We start from the raw sequence: 22,822 nt of genomic DNA on the forward strand, positions 1-22,822 counted from the left end.
ATACTATGTGAGCCTTCTCATGAGTTCTAGAATTACCTATACAAGCCACCTTACACACTGAATTCTTATTTTTTACCCTTATTTTATTATTTTACTAATTTTTGAGCATATAATTGTTTATAACTGCTATACATATTATTCTTTACATAGCAGTCAATCATCGTTTGTCTGCTTACCTCCTGTCTTCGCCCTCTTATACCACTACCACTCACTTAGAATTCTTAACTTACTAGTTTTACTAGTCTCGCTCGTTATTTCAGTTAACATCATTAACCTAATATATTTCAATTACTGTTATGCGTCAAAATAAAATTGTTTTCTTATTGTGGCATTAAAAGATGCCTATGCAACACTGATTCGTACAGTGAAGGTTATATCACGTATAGACCAGTATTCTATTCGTTTAGGGCACGAAGTAATTACAGTGGGTAACTGCAGGAGACTCTACAGAGATGGTTAAGAGGCTGCAGGGGATTCCCGAAACAACTATCTATAGTTATACAGTAGTCTCGTATACATGTTAAGATTATCCGCATTCATCGCACCTAGTAGTCAGAAATGAATGCTATATATATAGGCAAACGAAGATATATGATGAAGTATGAGATACCGTGCCATCCCAAGTTCAGAATAAATATTTAAAATAAAAACTTTATTCATATTAATTCTATGTCTGAGATAACTCAAGCTACTCGGAAATTTTTAAGTATTCGTATGCATGTTGATTTGTTCGTATTGCACCTGTATCTGGAGAGCAGCATAGCAAATCTCTTGCCCTCAGTATACTGCAATAGTTTTTATTTTTCTGATAATTTTTCAGAGCGAAAATAAAGATGGAAGTAATTCGACAGTACGGCAACTAGTTAATGGATCAGTGTTGCAAATCTTGCCGCAGTAATCGTATTAATTAATAAATTAACACTACATGTAAATTTAATAACGTTCAATCAGAAGGGTGAATATCGTTGTGAGACTATTAATTGGCATTAAAATTATATGCGTTTTGATTGAAAAATTCCACATTTAGTTAAAGCTTTACTGATGATGTCTTCGAAAACGCAATATAGTGCAGTCATACACTGTTTAGCTGCTACAGCACTCTGTCTGTGGTTTTGCGAGATATCACAAAAGGCGGTAGATATATTTTTGCTCTCACAACAATCGATCTATAAATTCCCTATTGTAAGCCCAATAATTTCTTAAAATAAAATACTTGCGCCCTCTTCTTGAAACTACTGGATAATCTTAAAGATATACCAGGGTATCTTACTTGCCTTACGTGTCTTGGTAAAAATACTTGGTGTCTTACCTGCTTACAATCTACCTTCGTTGACATATACTATTTTAACTATACTTAAGAAACCAGCGTCCCGAAATCTAGGGGTTTGCAACATCAACCTCTCAATACAGTCGAGAGTGCTTATTTGCAAAAATCTGCTGCACGCACTAAAATATATTTAAAAATCAAGCATGATTTAGAAGGGCTGAATTAGAAGTCATTGCAGCATCCAATGTTTGAATTGACTAAAGAAAATGCACCGTTTATAGTACATTGCAACGCTGTCAAACTATCCAAGAGACAAAACATGGAAACCTTACTGCTGTAAAGCTATTTCGTGTTTTGTTCAGGTATCTGCAAGTTTATCCTGTCGAGGTTTATAATGGTAGGCTTGCAGTTATTCTACACATACGTCCATAGTTAATCATTCCCACACTCGGCATGATTCACACCTCAACTTACAAAGACATTCTTTTGAGTAATGATGCAAAATGCTTTTTTATTCAGATATACTCTGACAATGAGATGAGTCATGGCCAAAAAATCAATCTCGAAATTCTGTGCCTCCAAATTATGTCAATGTCCACGATGTTATGCTCTCTTAATGATTACATTTTATCCCCATTGTATGCGATTTACAGGGTCAATAGTCGAAGTAGCTGATTCTGCATAAGCCATTCGTAGTGTGTAGGATTCCGAGTATCGTGAAGGCTCTTGGTAACCAACATCTACCTAGTTTACCATCATCATTATATGAAGTAAGCTCATAACGACATCGAACATTAGGCCCGTAACCGGGTGATAGTGGCTGAACGGAAACCATAACTCATAGCTAACGACCGTGAGGTAATAGACGGGAGGATACGTGAAAATATAGTCAAATAGAGAAACTTATGATTCAATGGGTGATTTTGCAACAAACATTAATATAGCACAATGTTGTCCCCCTTTGAAATAATTTGGCCGGAGGTTGGTCACATATGGTCTGGTTTTGGCTGAGTCTGATCAGAGACAAACTGGACTCGCAGAGCTTAAGACGGAGATTCAATATTGGCAAATAGTGCATAGGCACAGGAGTGCTTGGCTTATGATCCTTCAGACTTCGCATCATATCAAGTACTTCTTCTAACTCTAATGGCAGCTAGCCGTCTAGAATACCCTACCGCTCTTGAACATGTCTTACGCTTTGCTAACCAGAAACACTTATTGAAAAAAGAATCATTCTAATTAACATGAGACATTTTCGTTATATGGAAATGGTTCAGCCTATATAAAAAGATTACATGAACCTAACGGAAGATCGTCAATATAATGTCACTTTATGAACATACTAATTTTCTTCTCAATTGTCTTTACCACACAAGGTTTATCCGACAGAGTCCTACAGAGTTGATGATACTTGTCGCTTCTCAGGTTTCTGTAAACTTGTTAGGACCGAAAGCTCTTTGTAAGGCATTATTATAGGGGTCATAACGTAGTAGATATAAATTCACCAGAAATTTTTCCAATTTTATTATTGCCGTTACTCGTCTTTCAGGAAGCGCTGGGTCATTATTCTACGACCCCGTTAGTTTCATTCGGCGCATAACTAAATATCCGAAATAGCGTTCATCTGCTAAGTTGCATTTACTGCATCTCCATTCGATTCAGTTACACTTCTTGTTCTAATTTAATTATATGTGCATGTATGTACACTCAATAATAATACATACGCCTCCTTTATATGCATCTGTATGTGTATGAAATGTTTTATTTAATATCTTCATGATCATCTTAAATAGTCCCGTAAGCGTTGGGCTTCACCTACTGGTATATCGCTTGTACTATTCTGTTAGCTAGATAACCTCTATTTTAATATTATTATTAATAGTCAAAATTGGTGAGCAGCTTGTGTATATACACATATATATATATACATATATACATATATATATATACATATATATACATATATATATACACATATTTACATATAAATATATATGTATATATGTTACACGTCTGTTTTGTTAGAGATAGGCAACCACAGCTTCTCCAATTAACTTTTTATTTTCAACGTTCTCGTATCTCTAAACAAAAGTTTTACTAATCAGTATTCCTGACAAAGGTTTCTACTCGAAAAAAACTGATTAAAGAATATTTTAACTTCTCTTTTCATCCTATTTAAAACCGATTTTGCGCAATATAACATATCCCACTAAAGATTAATCATGTTGCCGTGTATTGATATGCTATCTCATAGTCGTGGTCGCCAATTGTTTTCGCCCTCAAATTGTCTTTTCTTAGAACGTGAGTTTTTCGCAATCTAGCGCAATACTCTATACAGCTTTTTCAGTCATAATTACTTTTCATTAGGCGTTCATACGAACGAGCAAAGGAAATAACGAATTATAATTATGAGTTGCAGAATTACAGTTTTTAACAAGGGTCTCCTTGAACAACGGAAGACCAACATACTTTAGGTAAATACATTTTGCAGACATTATGCTTATATGCTATAAAACCTTTTATGCTTAATAGTTTGTCTTTACGGTAAAGGTTGAACTCAAAAACATTTTCTATGCCACTTCACAATTTTCTGAGAGTAAATCAATTTTTTTCACACATACTTTCTGTATCATGTTTACGTGATTTTTAGGACAAATCGGGTCAATATGTTTATCCTCAATCATTTATATCTATCCTCAATCATTTAAGCAAGTACACAAGTAAGACCCGTTCAGTAATAGAGCTATAATCAATACAAACGAATAATTTACATTGTCATTTCGCCAAACTCATTGCTTTAAGTAGCCTACGCATAATGACGGACTGCTACGATATTGCTTAGTAGCTCCTCGACCAACCCAGACCTCATAGCCACTTTGAAAGGAGCAATATTTGACAACAATTGAATGATGAGAAAGGTCTTGAGTAAAATTAGTGAGGTAGAAAAAATTCATATGTCTCGAAAAACCTGACCCGCTTGACCCTTGTAAAAGGCCCTATACTACCTAAAAACCACATCAGCCAATTGGTCCATTCATAACTTCGTGTATGTAGAGTAGTCCCATTCGCTCGGTGCTCTTCTAGACACAAATGAGTCAATCAATACTATTACTAATTAGCCACCACAACTTCCAAATTACCAACCCAAACACTACTCGATTCAGACGTTTCACTCAACATGCAATCACTCATACAGTTACTGGTGTTGTTGACGAGCATCGACTTTTCCAAGCTGACAGTTCAATACTGCACAGGGCAGGTGTTCTGAAGCTAAAAATGTAAGTTTTTTTTAACATGTCACATGTGTGGATGAAGCCCAAAGTGGTACAATTATGTGTGCAAAAGAGGCTGAAAACGATACATCTGCAAAACAAGTCATCTGTTGCTACTTCATCACATTTTAAATTTCACTTCATTATTATCATTTGATTTGACGGGTGTCTCGTTGAGTTTACATCGACACAATTCAGGATATACATTGCCTCTAACATATAACGATTTTTTTTATTCGGCCGCCAACAACTACTTAGAGTGTTAGCTGCAAACTTTCGTTAAACGCAGGGCATTGCAAAATAAAATTTCAGATTAGCTTCAATGTCAACTTTTCGTCTTGGAAAGAAATTAGCCAGCGATGTTTTCTTTAACATACTCGTTAAAGAAACATACTTATAGACTTCCGTGACTGCGGTAACGTCTGAATGTTGTTTTTTTTGGGAATTCCACACTGCACAACTTATTATTGTTATTGAGTGTGCGACGTTGCTGGATAAGTATGCGTATGCTGGATTTGCTGCTGTTGTTGCTGCTGCTGCTGCTGAAAAGAACTCTGACCGGCAAGTGTGGAGTCTCCTAATACAATTGTCTGAACTGGGTGGCCCACCAATGTGGGCGCAATGCCAGCCCCGATTGAAGAGGGCACTGGAATACCCTGGAAGCGTGTGACAACGAAAGCATAACTTATGGAAAGCTTATAAACTTGTAATATCTAGATACTAATGTCTTACATATGTTCAACGCCTCTTTCGCCCCCGTTTTCATGCGTCTACATTTCCAACACCTCGCACGCTTTTCTACTATGATTATGATTTGTTTATATTTATATTTTTACTCATCATTATTGTTATGCTAGACAAAAACTGAGCCCTTAAAAAGCTGCGCGTAACACAAACTACAGTGAGAAGCAAAAAAAAAACCTATTTAATTATGCGAGACTGTATAGACAACGAACCCTGGGTTTTTAGTTCAAACCTTTTAACTGTGTCCACAAAACAAACTCGAACGTTTTTGCTTCGCAAAGCTTAGTTTTTATTCAAAACAGCCTCTGCACCGGTTTTTGAAATGTATGAGGTCATTTTAAAGACTTCGAACATTAGACTTAATGACTTCGAATGATGGGATAATAGCGAAGACCCTTAGATAAGAACCTGCACATATCCGTCAATGTTTAAGGTGATTGCAGTTCTCTGATATATTCGCCAAATAGTAGCTGATTAACTAGGCTGGTCACATAAAGAAAACCTTACCTGCAGCTGCGCTTTATACTTATCACCCGTAGGATCTGCCGTGCCATTCATTTGTCCTGACGTGGCCAGCTGCATCATTTGGCCATTAACATTCACCATATCAGTCGTGTTTGCTAAAAGAAAAGATATGAGAAGAGTTGATAATATTGCAGTAGATTAGTAAGTGCGGTAAATAAGATGACGAAATTAGTAAGCTAAATGTAAACATAAGTATGGCTAATAAATATTGCGCTTGCTTCATTGAATCAAGACTACCCAAAATTAGGTTGGGCAATTCGAACACTAGCTTTACCTAATGATCATCTTAGGGACAACCAATACTGAAACCGACATTCCAAATGACTAGTGTTAAAAATACAAATTATTAAAATTGGCCAAGACGTACCAATAATACTAAGATGCATTAATAATAATATTAAGCAACAGCTGTAGACGATGAGCGTGACATATATAAGTGCACATTCTTTTCCAACAATGGTACGTTTTCCTATGCTCCTATTATCGTACTATACTTAAAAATAATATTGTTACTTTTAATGTCTTACGGAAAACCCAGCGTTAAAACCTACTGTACACCTGTAATCCTTCTCCCGAGGACCCTCTGCCACCGTTTGTAAACTATTGCTTGAATAGGTACCGAGTCCACCTAATATTTCACATTAATGCTTGAAATACATACAAATTTCAGTACATTCATACAGATTAGTCCAGAGGAAAAACATCTAGCCCATGTGGCCAACCTCACCAACAACCAACAAAGCCGTATATTTTCTATCAGTATACGGCTTTAGTTATTAGGGTTCGTTGACTGTATGGGCCGGGTGTGTTGTTTCTGGATTAAGTGCTGTCCAAAACCAAAACTTCAAAAAAATTATTGTGTATCTACCAGGTCGTTCACCGTTTGTACGACAGAGATCAGTGAAATGGATGTTGCAGCGAAATAGCACAGATATTTCGTTGATGGAGTGTCTTGAAGTTTGGCTCGCACGTCATAAATATAGACGGCCCTGAGCAAAGTCTGAACCGGTTCACTATAGTAGTGACAATCGGAAACCTCCTAGACTGCTATGGGAGTGCACTAATTGTCTAGCAAAATCCTAACGAATGAACAGGACACCGCAAGAAAACGCGCTTGGGCCCAAAACCTAAAGAATCGTAAGTCGAGAACATTCACCACCGCTGACAGGTTAACTTGATAGGTAGACTGCTAAACGAGATTATCTATTATGCTGAATTGCACAGCGAAGCCAATGGATGATCTCGGACCGACGTAAACAAATCCTTGCCTCTTTATCAACTGTTAGCTGGACTAGCAGATCCTCTCGGTCAAACGTACTTCCAGGACACAATCCTTGCAATCGAAAACAAAGCTCTCTGAAAAAAACAGCATTACGGGTCTATAGCGGTAGCAGTCACTCTTAAGACCATACAGTTTTTCGCATGTAAGCACAGAAGCGGCCCTCAAAATTTCTCGGGCGGAAAAAAAGGAAAAGCTTAAGGGTCCTTTTGAGCGTCGGTGTAACCAGAGGTAGGAAGTTACGAAATACTTAACCAAAGCGAGCCAGCATTGGTACCTAGTTAATGTCTAATTACATTAATGAAAAGACCGGAGCGTATATTAATACCTAAGACCTCAATTCTGTGAAGCTTCCGGCTTTCCACGGAGGACAAAATCATATGATCATTTTCATCTACCAAACCTTTACTACGGGGTTAAACAATGCGAAACCGAGGGGGCTGTCTTGCTGAACACCTTTTCTCGTAAATAGCAAGGTGGTGCGCTATAGTAAGAGAGGGTTGTCATATGCTTGGTCCGTTAGTGGGGTGGGTCTCTTAGCAAGCAGTTGAACGCAAAGCGAATGTCAATTTAACAAAACTAACTGATAACTAAATGTGAAAGAACACATCCCGTCTGTTGCATTTACGCTCTCCGGTACCCGAAAGTTTGCTGATCATAACACAACCAGTCTTTAACCAGTCTTTTTCTCTATGAGAAATATGAACACCTTTGTTTTTCTTAGTTGGTTCGGCAACATGGGTTAAAAACATTTTGATACTAATGGATAGCCTTCGAAAAAATATTAGTATCAAAATCGATATTAGATATGTACAATATCTGTTAGATCATCGTGGTCATATGTGAAATTATTTTATATAAGCCACTTTAATCGTAATTGTTTGTTAGTCTAAAAAAACTACTTCAGACATTTTGTAGAAATCTAAACAAGGTTGTACACGTATTGATGTGCTTAGGGTTTGATGCACAAACGTATGACTGCCCTTTCAATGCATCTATGAATACAGATGTGATTAGATTTTGATAAATTTTTAATAAATAAATTAATCCTTAATAAATAAAAAGGTTTAGTGTTTAGAAACCTACACAATTTTGCTAATACTGACAAATATGCATGATCCCCCACATATGCACAGCTTTCATAACTCGCGCGAAACTACGCATGATTGCGGCAATAAAAATCCATCATTTTGTTCGATGAACGAATTAAAAAAATTCATTAATTAAGTACTGTTTTTTGTGTTTTACGTCTGGTACTAAAATTGTTTGTAGGGAGTAAATGGTGGGTTGGCCCCTCCCGGAAAAGAACGAAGTGTAGAACGCCCGGATTTGAACCAGGCTAGGTTACCAACTGTGGCTTCACAGGGACCAATAATGGCAAGAAGAATGATAGTAGCTTCCCTTTTATAGCATGTAATAAAGTCAATACTTATCCATGAAATTACTAAACAAAGGATGTCTCAATTTTCGTTTGCACACAAAGCGTTTCAAAGATGGAGATCGGTCTTTTCAGAGTAATATAAGAGGTAAAAGCAACATTGTTTTACCGAAATGGCGGGGCGCTGTGACATTGTTCTCTTACTATGTAAATACTTAGATACACAATGATATACGCACGTAAAACAGACATGACAGAATACTTAAGTATACGTGATTGTATGGGAATCACTGCTTTGGTAAAGAAGTGAGGACAAACGTGTAAGGAGTGTTTTTTTCAGTCAGTACCTATTTCATTCACAACAAACAGTAATTACCATATTAGATATACTTTCCATCAATCTTCTCCAATCAATCTCCCTTGATTTTTCTTGAAGTACCATAGCACAAACTTTTCTCAACAAAATAGTGTACTTTGACAAAACTCGAAAAGGTATCTTGTTTAATGCGACAACCCGATGACATTATTGGAGGTAGTTGAAAGAAAATCTTATACTGAAGATTGGATTTGGAGAAAATAACGGATATCTTCAAAACCACATACGACTTTTCTTCATCAGTATCAAGTATAATTGTGGTTACTGCTCACTATTTCAAGCATTTGTCATGATACCATTAGATAACCTAGCAAAATAGATTACTTCTCTAATTCTGTTAAAGTGTATCGAAAAAAGAGACCTTACTCCCTAGAACTGAAGCTTTATCGACTCTTTAGCATTTGACTGGTACCAGGTAAAATAATGGATCATAGCTTCATACAGGTATCATTAGAGCTCCAGCCACAAAAAAATTCCACTTTAAATCTGGAGAATCAAACATATATATATATATATATATATATATATATATATATATATATATATATATATATAAACATCATTAGGCAAGTAGCTGACCTGAAAAAAGGTTTTTCGCACGCACGTCCTCAGCCTCTACATCGAAGTTATAATTCTCATACCATCACAAATTTCTGTTAGTGATACCTGTCATGTCGCTTTTACATACATGTTTGGCGTGACGTTTGGCGAGAAAATGCGTCGGCTCTCCATAGTCTCATTAGAAAAATACGTTTGTTAAGCTCCATCAGGTCTTAAAGGAAAATACATAGTATTATTGTTAATATTATTGGAATATAATATACGCTACCCGTGGTATTCTCCCCAGTATATCTGTGGGTACCTGTCGTACAACAACTGCTAGCTAATGACTGCTACCCACGCTGCGAGTCGTATTTTACGCTGCTGTGACAGCTGATTTTGAACATCAAAATTGGCACCCGTACTGCCAATTGCAAACCTATTTCCATATAGGTTTTATATATATATATATATATATATATATAGACTTTTTCCATAAAGTCTAAATATGACTAACATGTACGCCAAAGGTAATTTAAATTGTCCTCTTTCCACGGGCTGAAGTGCCTCACTATTAGTACTCCTGCTAGAGGTTTTAACTTTAATAGAATTAAGATTTTATAGAATTAAGTTAAAAGGTAAAGAAGGTGCAACCGAAGCCGGTCGGACGGCCGGATAAACTCAACCAACTGGGTATTCCAATTAAGCTTAAGCTAATGTTTAAAAATCATGTTTCTAAGCATCGGCTACTCTAATCCATAAAAATTGAAATTTAGAGCGGAGATATTGTTGCGGACGTATTTGAAAAAAATGCAGTTGATGAGAATCTTAAAATACGAAATCATAGAAATAAACGGCCAAGCACGGAATAGTGGCGTAGTTTATATTACAAACAAAAACCTATTTCTCTAATAATAAAATGCCGTAATTCTGGTAATGGAGTGCCTAGTCAAATTACTTAACGACTATTTTGGTATGGCATTAGCGAACGCTACGGAACAGCCGGGATCTAATAGCATTGTTGATCAATAAGTTTAACAATTAAACATGTTGCCGTAAAATCTGAGGTCCAAAGAAGATGCCGCATATTGCTGTACGATGTCATCCTTCAAATTTCAATGGCCAATGATCTGTTGAGTTTGTGAACTCGCTTTTTCCAATCTATTCATAAAGCGCTGACTTGTAAACTTCTCCAATAGGTGAAGATACATAAGTAACCAACCATGCTGCGTATTCCGAGAAATGCGCTTCCCTAATGCTTTTATTTTAATATTACGGCTCGTCTTTTGAAAGCGCAAGTGCAAACCTTACTGCCATGCAGAGGTTTATGCCGAAACTAGTAGAAACGCAAACTGCTCTTTACGCTTTACGCAGTTATATGAGCTTCTGATTAACTAAGAGTCGAACGTTATAGTTATCCCCTAGAACGTATCATTGTGGCGAAAAAAGAACTAGAAGCTAGCTCACTTCGGTAGAAGCCTTATTATTAGTCAGGTCAAACATGAGATTAAGAATCATATACAATTGTATCATCCAGAATGTGACCAAGATATCAAATATAAGATAACTTGTTAGTCTTTTCATAGTGACCTAAAAAAGGACTAAGCAAACTGGGTCTCGTTATACGCCAGAGATCCCATTGACCTCTAATAGTGCAGAAAGGACCCTTCCCTCATCGTGAGCATTGAGTGCCAAACAAAAGCCTTATTGAGCCTGACCCACGAACTAGAGTCTTGAATTCACCTTCAGCCTTGTAAACAACTGGACAGACGCGTCACCGGCATTTGCCAACTAGTGATCGACACCACTTTTTTCACGAGAATACTGCTCTTTTGTTTGCGCATTAACCGACATGTAGCTGGGTGGATAAAATACCCTAGTATCCTGATTCGAGTGACATCCAAGTGGTGGCAGGTGGCGACATCCAAGGTGTCCCTGTTAATTGAGAACCCACATAAATGAGAAAAACGTCTGTGAAATAACCTTCCAGGGTTTTCCTCTGATGGTTGCTGATTGCATTAAGATAACCTTTTTTTGCTATTTCAAAAATTTGAGTGGTAACAGTATAAATGCACACGTAATGGTTCTAAAGCCAGTGATTCTATAGTTTTCGATTGAAAACAAGACACTTCATTATGACATTTTTGTGGAAAACTATTTGGTTTTAAATGTTGTTAAAGATGACAGTCTACTGTTCCTTCAGAGACCAGTTTTAGTTGACAAAAACCTCGCCGACGGAAAATCCCGATAAAATAATTCCGTTACCTTTAAACATACAGCTAAACGGGACTGAGTAAGCAAGATGAACGGGACTGAGTAAGCAAGATGTACTCTGACATATGTAACTGGTGCGGATTGCTATTCACTATGCTAAAAAGGGCATGTATTTTTAATTTTCTTTTACCTCTGTTATTTACTAATTATTTCTGTGGTATGAATTTTTAGCAAATTCATTATGCAGTGAACGGAATTTCGAGTCAAGCTCAGGCCAGTTTTCACTACACTTGTCAGACAGCCTGGGTGTGCAATGAACTAAGTGATGAGCAGAGGGAGATACATCTTATTGATCCTCAATCTGGCCCGGCACCCGGCAACGCACTGCAATAATAAAAGATTTCTACGTACAATTGTAACAGGGGCTACAAGTGTATTATTCACGTCGACATAAAGCGGGAAAAGACAGCTAACTCTAAAATAAACTTAATCCCGGGGTTAGACCTAGTTTTCGTTCAGGAAAGACCACGACTTGCGTATTATAGAACTGAAGATTCTATACACTGAGAAATGTTTAAGAACAAAAACGGCCCAACAAGAATCTGTATATAGCCCAGTTTTTATCGATTGAACGAGGCTATCCAACAAAATAAATCCGGCGGAGGTAATCCTTTTCCATGACGACACAGCTGTACGAAACAAGATTGTTAAAGCCACCCTGGAGAAGTTCCAATGGAAGGCTTTTTTGCAACATCTGTATTATCCAGATCCCAAGCCTATAAATTCTTGTCTCTTCCAATCACTGATAATAGTAATTAGTATCTAGTCGGTTCATCTCAAAACCTGCTTGGGCGGGCTTTTCAACAGGCACCTAAAAACTTGATAATAAAGACTGAATAAATTGAGAGGGAAGAGAATGTCGCGAAAAGTGATGACAAGTAGATACATTTGTCGCTAAAATTTGAGTAAAACGCTGCGTTTTTTTTAATGGCGTTAATGTTAAAAGGAGAACAGCTTTTACTAATGTACCAACCTAATACTTTCCTCCAATGTTACGATGGTAAGTACCTTTTAAGTAAATTGTACCTGTATTATGCACGTCTGTAGCTGCTTGCGTCCAATAATCCTGAGAAGGCGAGGTTTCGCAGAAGCCGGGCGGTGCTTGGACTGGCTGACCCGCATAGCTGTGAATAACCAACAAATGAAGTTTTAAAAATAGTTCAACTCTTAAAGCTATATGCTTTATATATATAAGTATATATATATATAATATATATATATATATATATTTATATATATATATATATATAAGGCATACACTTTGTGTTTCAATTAATCAGGGCAAAAAATTACTGATGTTACCCTGAAAGTCGCGAAGCCGATCACAGCTATTGTAAACTAAATTGCTTATTGTTATATTTGAGGTAACATATGTTTACACCTATTTACATTCAAAAATTAAATTCGGCTGCTCCTTGCTTTTTGTCCTGAGTACAATTGAAGTTTCACACACCTGCTTTATCTGTTTACAAGCGCATAAAAACAGCCCAGTCGGTATATGTACTGCTGAATTTCAATACTTTTTTGAAAAAATGTATTTAGACATTATCATACCGCCAGATTCAAAATTGGCATTGTTTTTTAAGAAAATCATGTTTTATATGTGTTTTAACCCTACCGGAAGAACGGATTCTTGAGGTCCAAAGTATTTCGCGCGCGCACCTGCGTACCACGAATACCGATCTCGATTTCCACGTCGTAGCTCTGACGTTTGTTAGCTATTAGTTTGCAGCGACCGTCGAGGACCTGGCCCTTAGTTACTATCATTGGTTTTTCCACAAGACATCGAACTTGATACCAATGAGTTAAAGGCTGCGAGGGAGCCGTTGAAAGATAGACTGTTTGTTGGCTGCCTACAAAGGCTACATCAAACCAGAAAGCCAGACCATGCAACTCGCCGCTCTGCGTGACAACATATTCAAGCGGAATATCGATCTTATGCAGATCTACCTCATCCGCTTTTTCAAAGTTTACGGAATGCACAACAGACTGCGCAAGCAAGATACGCATATCAAATGTATCGACGACAGGTTGATTAAAATACTCCTTTATAGCTGCCTCTCGTAAACAAGTAAGGTCGACGCCATGAAATGAGTTCTGGCACCAAAAATTGGCCTTGTTCATCTGCTCCATAAATAAGGCAGCATCAGAAAACGGAGCTATATGCAAGTCTCCCAGGCTAGGAAACATCTTGCCACCGGGCTTGAGGAATTTCTTCGCGTGCAAATAACTCTCGAGCATACGCTCATTATAAAGCATGTAGCCCATTGGTTCTGAGATAATCAAGTCCACTTTCTCAGGAATGGATACTTCCTCGACTTTGCCGGGCACAAGCTTAATTAATTGTTGTAGTCGATTAGCGTACACTAAGCTTTCGGCATGTTTCGCAATTGATGATGCTTCGATGCCGTAAACACGAGCGGCACCCGCCTGAGCAGCAAAGAATGATAAAATTCCTGAGCCAGCTCCAACATCAAGGATAACCTTGCCACGAAAGTCCTCAACGTTCGAAAGAACAGCGCGTTGATATGTTGCTGTGCGCCAGTAATCTTGCATCATATTCTGCTGTTGCGATAAGTAACCATAGAATTGGAAATATTGCGAAGCTGAGGACTCCTCCGTTCGTTCCGAAAAGATGTTGTGCGCATCTCCTTTTTGAAACCTGTTGAAATGAAATTTGAAATACGTTACGTCAGAATCGAAACTGGTAGTATGCCTTAGCTAGTTGATCTCAATACAAGTTGAACTCGGCTCAAATTTTTATTAGATGCGTTAATTCACATAGCATTAAACACAATAATCAAAGATTATATTTTTCATCTTACTTGCTGATTGCGCTGGCGAGAGCCTCACGTTGTTTTTGGTCCTCGAAATGAATCAAAATTGTACCCTTCTGATGATTTACAACGAAAGCCGTTGAGCCCACGCGGCAAACATCGCTATCCTTAAACACTTCAATCTCAAGGTGCGCACTTGCAGCCGGCATGTCTGCGTTAGCATCTGTAATGCGGAACATATTTACTTAATGACAGCAATTGTTCGGCTCGTCATTTTGATCAGCCAACGTCACAGTCCCCTCTGCCGTATCGTACTAAAAACCGGTTTATCTATTAGGTGTTAAATATTCGATTAAAACAATCCGCGAGTCGAATCAGTCTTTTGGTCAGCCAGAATTTCATTTGTGTGTCCGCATCAGTTATACCCTTGCTTATGGTTGGGGCTTAGTGACTATTATGAGTTCAATGAACAGGATAATGCATAATATTGTGACATTGTCACCAGTCATACCGATAATATAAATAGTGGGCAAGGAAGCAATTTAAAAAACCGTAGCTTAAAAAGCACCGTCTCGGTAAAACAAAACAAGCTTGGCTCTCCCACTCTTGCCGAATGATTTACTGCATATGTTGAAATATATTGTGTGCGTGACTGATGTATGTAAACATGTGTAAAAGATATATGCGTAATTGTTTAGTAAAAATTTAAACCAATCAAGATTTACATCCGATGATATTATGGTATTCCCCTTAACGTCAAATTTCCGTTACTCTCGCTCGAGAGGAAATAGTTATGTCTCTTTCTTTGGAAAACGGTTTTAAGTAAAAATGAAAATACGTCCAATATTTCGTCAGCACATCAAAATTAATGTAATTACTACTGACCTTTAATCTTGCATAAGTAAGGCAACGTACGCAATTTAGAAACACTTCAACACGTGGTCATATATGTCCACCGTTTTTATTGTCATCTTATGGACGCTGCCAGTGCTGTTGTATTAGAATGTTAACATGATCGAATTATTCGATAATTGTACATAAGCTTTGGCATGAGCACCTGTCTGTGATCGTTTAAAGTGATGTAAGCATGAAGACCAGGAAGTTCTTGTTTCACTTTCCGCGTCTCATCTACCATCACAATGGTAGGTTTGATATGAATAAATAGATATAGGTATATCTATTTCCGTTATTGGGACACTCGTAAACATATGGGTTGCCATGAAGGTAATTGTCATTGATTCAACTGAAAATATTAACTGTTGTGTTGTGTATGTATCAGAGCCAAGCTCAGTGTAGATTTAGTATATGCTTCATAAATACGGGAGCCGTTTAGTTTTTGTGAAACGATACCCGTTTGTTTGTGATTATATCTTGCCATCGAGTACAATTATATTTCTACTTACTTACAAGCTTGTCATTATTTCAGTACGAATAATCGACTAATGGATTGGTCTATACGATGCGGGTATATATGGATACACAAGAAAAGCTAATAATGACCTGTTAAAATAGCATCTCAATCCTTTCAGGGTAAAGTTTGCAGCCCACCTTTGAAAAATCGCAAGAGAAAGTTCTCAGTTTGATCCAGGGGTTGTAGCCGCAGAACACCATCTTCTTTGCCTTGTAGCTCACCACAAGAGGTTAGGTGTGATAGACGGACGCCGGTGAAGCTCGCACTGGCAACCGCCATTTTGACTATTCCTCGAACAGAACCAGCAAAGGTTTATACGAACAAAATAGCTAACTGAGCCGGTTGAATCCACCTAATACACACGCACGAATAGGACAAGACTTAATCGCAAGAAAAAAGAATACACACCAGCATAAACCACCAAACCAGCCGACCACAAGTCTACAGTGCATAGCAGGCAGGACGGTCGAATGTTGTAGTAGGTCTACGAATCACTAACTTCGTCGTCTGCTAAATTTTGTGATATCGTCTGGTTCGAATTAACGGTGCACCACAAAGGACGAAAATAGCTTATCAAATAAGAGTCAGTTATCCTTGAAGATGCCGAGAAAACGCAAAAATGTTTATTTCTCGGTAGATCGAGACGGTTGTTGAAGGAGAGTTCATTAAATGCTTAAAAGCTTCTTGAATACTGCTAAGATGTTTAGTGTCAGCTGTTAGATGTTAATGTAATGATTTTGTTTTAGCAACGTTGGTGTAATTTCAAGCATACTCAAGTTATATCAAGTATTTTTTTCTAAACGTTCGTTCATAGCAGTCTTATATACATTCGAATTATTGCCTAGCTTTACATCAAGGGCGACTGGTAGCGGCAGTATAGGTGTGTAGAGGTTCTGCTTATGCTAATCATAGAAAGACAAATCGAGGACAAATGAAAACTATCGCATCAGTTGTTGGGGACGAATCATTCTAATTTTCTGAAACGTCAGTTTTGGAAAATAGTAATTTGGAAAGCATGCTCCAAGACTGCAGACGTTTCAGTATCTAAGCAAACTTATCATGACTTTTCATATGAAGTATACCCTCCACTAAACCCTAAACTGTACTCTTGTATCATTATATTACGTATTAGTCTATGCTTATCATGCCTATCTATTGTTTTTCCTCCCATAAGTGCTTAGTTATGTTTATACGATTAATGCTAACGATGTCTGGGGTTGTAAGAAAAGCTTGACACCTAAGAAAGGCAAGAAAGAGTTAGATACATTCAGGGAAATAAGGGTGACTTAATTTACAAAACGTTAACATTTTGTGATCCATAAAGAATTCAATACGACGCTCATGACAGAACGTTAGAATTACGGTCACTTGGAAAATGAGCGAGGTAATTCTATTCTACGAGAGTAGTAATATCTTACTTCAAAGTAAGCGTTATGAATTTGTATGAATACCTAACATATAATAACAACATCATAACTGATTCGACGTTTCAGTAAGAAACATGTCGAGTTCTTCTAATAATTGCGAGTTGCTACAATACGACAACAACTTTACTTTGACCTATTAAGAGGGTTAGGTGGATAATTTTACTTGCCACTTTTTTATATTCAGCTTTATAGTACTGAACGAAGGGATTTCCACAGTATAAACGATGTATAAATGTATTCAATAAAATATTACTCAGAAGCAAGGTTTTTCCATTTTGATTTTACGTGAAACTAAGCTGCTTATAAAATAATTCATCTCTTTCGAGTGTTTATTCTTATTTCACTATCAAGTGGAAGTAATTATGGAAAACGAATGTCGCAAACTGCTGATGTTTCTCAAGTCTTACTTCGTTTACAAGTTACTACAGGTAACTGTCCCGTCTAACGGTCATGCGAGCATGACACTCGGCGGCTTGTGCTGCTTAAAGCCTTCAGACATGCAATCCAGTTTTGATCTAAACCAATTAATCGACAACCTTCAATCTCGCCACCTAGACCCGATGCTACTGGATCGAATCAAAGCATTCATAATCTGTATTAGTTTTGAATATTTGTCATATTTGTTAACCTAAAAAGTTTGGTAAAGATAGACTCGAATGTATGACAATAATTCCGTGCATTCTCAGAAGCACGGAAAAGGTGTGACACCATTCAGAATCCAAGAATGAATAAGTAAGAGGATAGTCAGCCGCTAAGTAAGCTATGTCGAATGCATGTTGCAAAGCTTATTTGAACTTTGATTTATTTATAGTCGTTTATAAACACTATTATCATAAATGTTTAATACTCGCTTATGAATAGAAGACGCGCTCCCACTAGTATTTTTTTTATAAATCGGCAAGGCTCCCTTCTACCAAGTTGCAAAAAACTTCCGGAACAAAGACTTTTTTGTGCATAATACGATCGAAGTTGGGTTTTTATTAGCGATCAGAGAAGCACCAAGCGGTTGCTTTGCTTAAACTTTTGAGTTAGAACGTAACTTATAGATACACTAAGATGGTACATGAGGTATCTACATTTAATTATTTTATCATCTATAGCATGCTCACTCATAATTAAGTAGAATAAAGGATAAAACTAGTAACATTAATGCGTCAGACTTATGAAAGTTTATAGAACTACCACATCAGTCGAAGTTGTTTATCTTTAGAGGCGCGGATTGGTGCATGCGATCAGAGAAATTTGTGAATTACGTTCTTTGCTTATTTTTAAGGTTTAGCATACGCAAACAGTGATCATACGACAGAGTACTTACGCATGCGCTAAATTACTAGACGCGTGAGCGGCTTATCGAAACGTTATTAAAATGCCATAATGTAAGTATAATTTCTCTATGTAAATAATTGTGCGCCAAAAAACGCGTAAACTAATTGTCTGTTGTTGTGGTCGAAGTTAAAACTGCCCACTGCTGCAACTAATTTTACTTTTTTATAATATATTTAATTTATAGGTTTGTCACCTTTACATATCATATACCGATACGTAGCGAATGTATGAAATGAAGAAAATTATGCCTTACAAACTAATAAATGCCAAACACGAAGAGTGGAGAAACACGTGCTTTTACTATTCAATCGAGAAACTACGTTATTAGCAGTGTTTTTTACCTTACACTCACGAGGCGAAGTGATAACGGCATTGAATAAAGATTGCGAAAAATGTGTTTATGAGTTTTTATTAGTACTCGTAGAACTTAGTTTAATTAAAAATTATAGCATCTGTGTCAGTTACCCTCGGTTGACGATACTTTTGTTTAAACAGGTAAACCTTTGTTGCAAGTTTATTTCTTAAAACATATAATTTCAGTAGATTTAAACTACATTAGTTATTTCTTCGGCACTATGTAGAAAACAAACTACAGAGCCGGTTACTAACAAGGAAGCGCAGACAATTATGCCAATGTCTAATCTAGTTTAGTGTGTTATATCAGATATATAGATGCATTTTGTCGTGTTGTCTTAGGCTCTAAAAGGAACAGATTGTAAAAATAGACTTATCGATGATAATAATAACAATAAAAGATTGCCTGTTATCATGCGGATCAGTATCAAAATTTGCTATTTCGCATTCAGGCGCAAAAATTCCTCATTGAAAGCCAGTCACCAAACATTATTTTTTACGTTCACACGTTATCCTTAATTAAATGTTTTTTTTCTCACATCGACGTTTCGACGCTTTAACAGCACCAGTAAAAATAGTTAATTATCTGCTGTTATTTACTGAGCGTTTTAAAGATTACTATATCGTGTCCATAGATGAAGATGGAGCTAAACACAGCTGGGATAACTCAATTTTTTGTTCCAGCGTCTTCCTTTCTTCTGAAAGCATTTGCTTGACTGGAGAATTGTTTTGTATTTAATACATTAAATTAAATGCAGTATGATGATGAGTTAAGTAAAAATTATATGATATTACACTACTCACACAGCATATCTAAAAGTCACTCATTATCCTATCTCATTATACTTCGTATATTATACGATATTAGAACCGTAGCTCTCTAAGGAAGTTGTAATGAAATTTAAAGGCCAAAATATTCTTTTTCTCAGTATTAATAGTAATAAAATCCATGGTGATGCTCATACGGTGGGTATATGCCTAGCGCTAAATGATCTTCTTTTTGAAGAATTATCTTAGGTTACCTGTTATGCAAACATTGCAAACTTACGACAAAAACCGAAAAGATCCACAGCAGGTATTCTTAGGATCGGAAAAACAGTACAGCGTGAGGGCTGCTTCTTACCATATAGTGCTTTTTTAATTGTACTAAATTGCTCCAATTAAGTAATTTTCAGACTGCGGAAGCAATGCGCCTACTTACTTGTGTTAAACATCTTAATTCTCAGCTTTACTTTTCGTTGCAATAGTTTATTATTTCCATCATATTTTGAACACCTAATTGTAACACTTGAATTAATTTACTACATTTGCAGAAAGTGTTTGTCGTATCGGTGGATTAATCTACATACAACAAAAACGTGTCCAATGTACTAAGATACTGCCATCTGGTAAATAAAAAATTAACGGTTAATATCAACAGATTAATACGCAATCTAACGCCAACTGTTATCAGAAATATACCACTACTGATAGGAATAAGTATAAGAAAATCAGTTTTTACGGTCACACAAATAGTAATGTAATTGAAAAAGATTTACTTACTCTTTTGATTAAAAAAATATTCATACCAGAAAAAAATAACTAGTTTTCATGAATGAAGCATACTACACTAGTAGTCAAATAGCATTGTAAACACCTTGTCTTCTAAATCAATTAAACCTGTGAACGACATGAAATAGACCTTGCACATATGTATCTATAGGTCATACATACATGTATGACATATACAGACATATAAACAGACAGTGTATATATGTTGAGCTTTAAAGGAAATTCCTTGTGCGAGCTTTTTTTTATTAGCCCTACAATTGCAGTATATTTTTAAAATAAATTGTAGTTATTATGTAATTCCGTTAAGCGAAATCAATATTTTTGATAACCCAATTTTCGCTTTGATGCCTTCTGTACAACGTAAGCTAAATTCGGATAATTTTCAGATATATATTTCTGCTAACCAGTAATGCGTGTTATTGGAAGCTCTATAGAGCCTGTTATTTTTTGAAGGCAACTGCAAGCATTCGAAGGAAAAACCGGAAACGTTTTCGTTCTAAGTGTAACCCAAAAACATTAATTGGCGACACAGGCACCGTACACAATACAATAAGTTTTTTTGCTTACTTACAATCGACAGCGAACACTGTTGCTAACAGTTATCCATTCAAGTACTAAAAAATACAGAAAATAATTCTATGCATCGACGAGCAGGTCGATAATAGAAAGTCGTAGCTACAAGCAAGGGCTGAAGAAACTATGCAATATGCGCAATTAATCCAATTGCATTGAACTACATTGGTCATTAGGAATGCATCTAAAGAGACATAAACAGGAAAAGTATGTTAATTACTATCTTTGAATACAATCTGTGGTTATAATAACAAAAACGAATTATTTCGATTTCACTAACGCACCTTGGATGGAAACGCAAGAAGGTGTCTATTTGTAACACCGCTGAATGTTATATTATAATTTGGTTTCATTTCAAAACCAGCTCAATTTTCTGTTCTTAGAGTATTGTGTACACAATAACACAATACATGTAAACTGCTGAATCATTTGTTCATGTTTTTCGAGAGGCTTATTGGGATTCCGAGAGAGGTTAATCCATTCGACTCTCTCAGTATCCAGCCGCATCGATGAACGAATTCATCATTGAATTTTATTTTTGCTTATACCGGAATGACAATTTGCCTACCACTGTAAAATATATTTTTAGGTGCTGTTTAATCTGGTTTCATCGTTTGTGTTACGTGTTAGTTCGGTCGTACATAATTGCTGAAAACTTGCGAGAACTTATAATTGTGAGCTTCAACTGCATACGTTGTGCGACATATAACCTGATGTCCTTTTACCACAATAGCTCGATTTGAACAGAAAATCATAAATTACTCTGTAAATTCATTATTTACGACTTTCTCTAGTATGATATTAGTAACTATATTATTATAGAAAGCTAGTTACATTATCAGTTATAGACAGCACTTGACTTAGTAACAGAAGTCACGAAGTACTCTGCCGGTCGATTTATGCACTGCAACTCATTTTCTAGTACAGTAGAGGGTAAATGTAGGGTCGCCTGTATCAGCATTCACACGGAGCGGCAATTTCTGAAAAAAACAAATGGGGCATCGATACTCGATTGTCAAGTTTTAGGTTAGGGTAGAGAAGCAACCAAATAGGAACGAATATAATAGGCGAACGGTACACAGGGTATCAAGCACACTAAATGCAATTTAACATCATTCCACCAGCAATGGGAAGTGCTGAAACATACTGATTTTATATGACGCTATATGTATTCTCAAAAATAATCAAAAGTTTATTATCTGACTACAGGACTCGTAGAAGAGAAAGAGATAGACACTTATCAAACGGCCAGTTTTGTCTGTATTTCATTTCACAGGAGCTTTTTGAACAATATGCTTACGTGTTAGTTGAGGTTTTTATTTCATTTAATCGCAGCTTTGACATTTCGAGATCAAATAGCAGCAATTTGTTCGCAAAGAGCACGGTCCAGTTTGGCTACTTTCGTACCAGGCAAAGGTGTAGTTAATATGTACAGGTGTGGAAGTAGGGAAGCTAATGTAACGTTTTCGTGTCTCCTCCACTGTTATTAGGGTAATATACATAAGCGCCACCATTCACGCACTTTTTTTTTTCTTATTATTAGTTCGTACTTGAACAGATAATCTTAATTATTATGCAAGTGTAGTACAACAACAGTAATCTTCTCATGATATTTTTTCTTATCCTTTTTACAGTTTCTTCTTCATTATTTTCTTGCGTCATGACAAGAAATGTACTAATCGAATTTACGTAGATAGATATTATTACTATAATGAAACGTATAATTGTCATTATTTTAATACGACGCC

General features: G+C 36.6%; 2 protein-coding genes across 11 annotated transcripts in view; one reads left to right on the forward strand and one right to left on the reverse strand.

Annotated features, from left to right (window-relative positions):
• Positions 1 to 1,748: 1,748 nt before the first annotated feature.
• Positions 1,749 to 21,533, reverse strand: Art4 (arginine methyltransferase 4). Of its 8 annotated transcripts, none has more exons than XM_022794073.2 (8): positions 21,359 to 21,533; positions 15,981 to 16,195; positions 14,481 to 14,655; positions 13,274 to 14,317; positions 12,682 to 12,779; positions 9,530 to 9,613; positions 5,791 to 5,903; positions 1,749 to 5,195 (listed from the first exon to the last, which is right to left on the reverse strand). In XM_022794073.2, exons 2-8 carry the CDS (start codon positions 16,120 to 16,122, stop codon positions 5,010 to 5,012), a joined length of 1,842 nt encoding a protein of 613 aa, XP_022649808.1. In that variant the 5' UTR covers positions 16,123 to 16,195; positions 21,359 to 21,533; the 3' UTR covers positions 1,749 to 5,009. The 8 variants fall into 8 exon arrangements, with proteins under 8 accessions (XP_022649808.1, XP_086834804.1, XP_086834806.1 ...); XM_086978678.1 differs by having other exon boundaries at positions 12,664 to 12,779; XM_086978680.1 differs by lacking the exon at positions 21,359 to 21,533 and adding an exon at positions 21,073 to 21,325 and having other exon boundaries at positions 12,664 to 12,779.
• Positions 21,534 to 21,589: 56 nt separating this feature from the next.
• Positions 21,590 to 22,822, forward strand: part of spn-E (tudor domain containing 9 protein spindle E) — a 38,972-nt gene continuing 37,739 nt past the window's right edge. The window contains exon 1 of one of the 3 annotated variants that reach the window (XM_022794072.2): positions 21,590 to 21,748. The gene's annotated coding sequence lies outside the window, so the exon portion shown is untranslated. Of the gene's footprint in view, positions 21,840 to 21,893; positions 22,566 to 22,822 lie in introns of those variants that run through there. The other 2 variants (XM_086978670.1, XM_086978671.1) reach the window with 2 other exon arrangements.

Source organism: Varroa destructor, unplaced genomic scaffold (assembly GCF_002443255.2).
Source record: "Varroa destructor unplaced genomic scaffold, Vdes_3.0 BEIS01000002.1, whole genome shotgun sequence".
NCBI lineage: Eukaryota > Metazoa > Arthropoda > Arachnida > Mesostigmata > Varroidae > Varroa > Varroa destructor.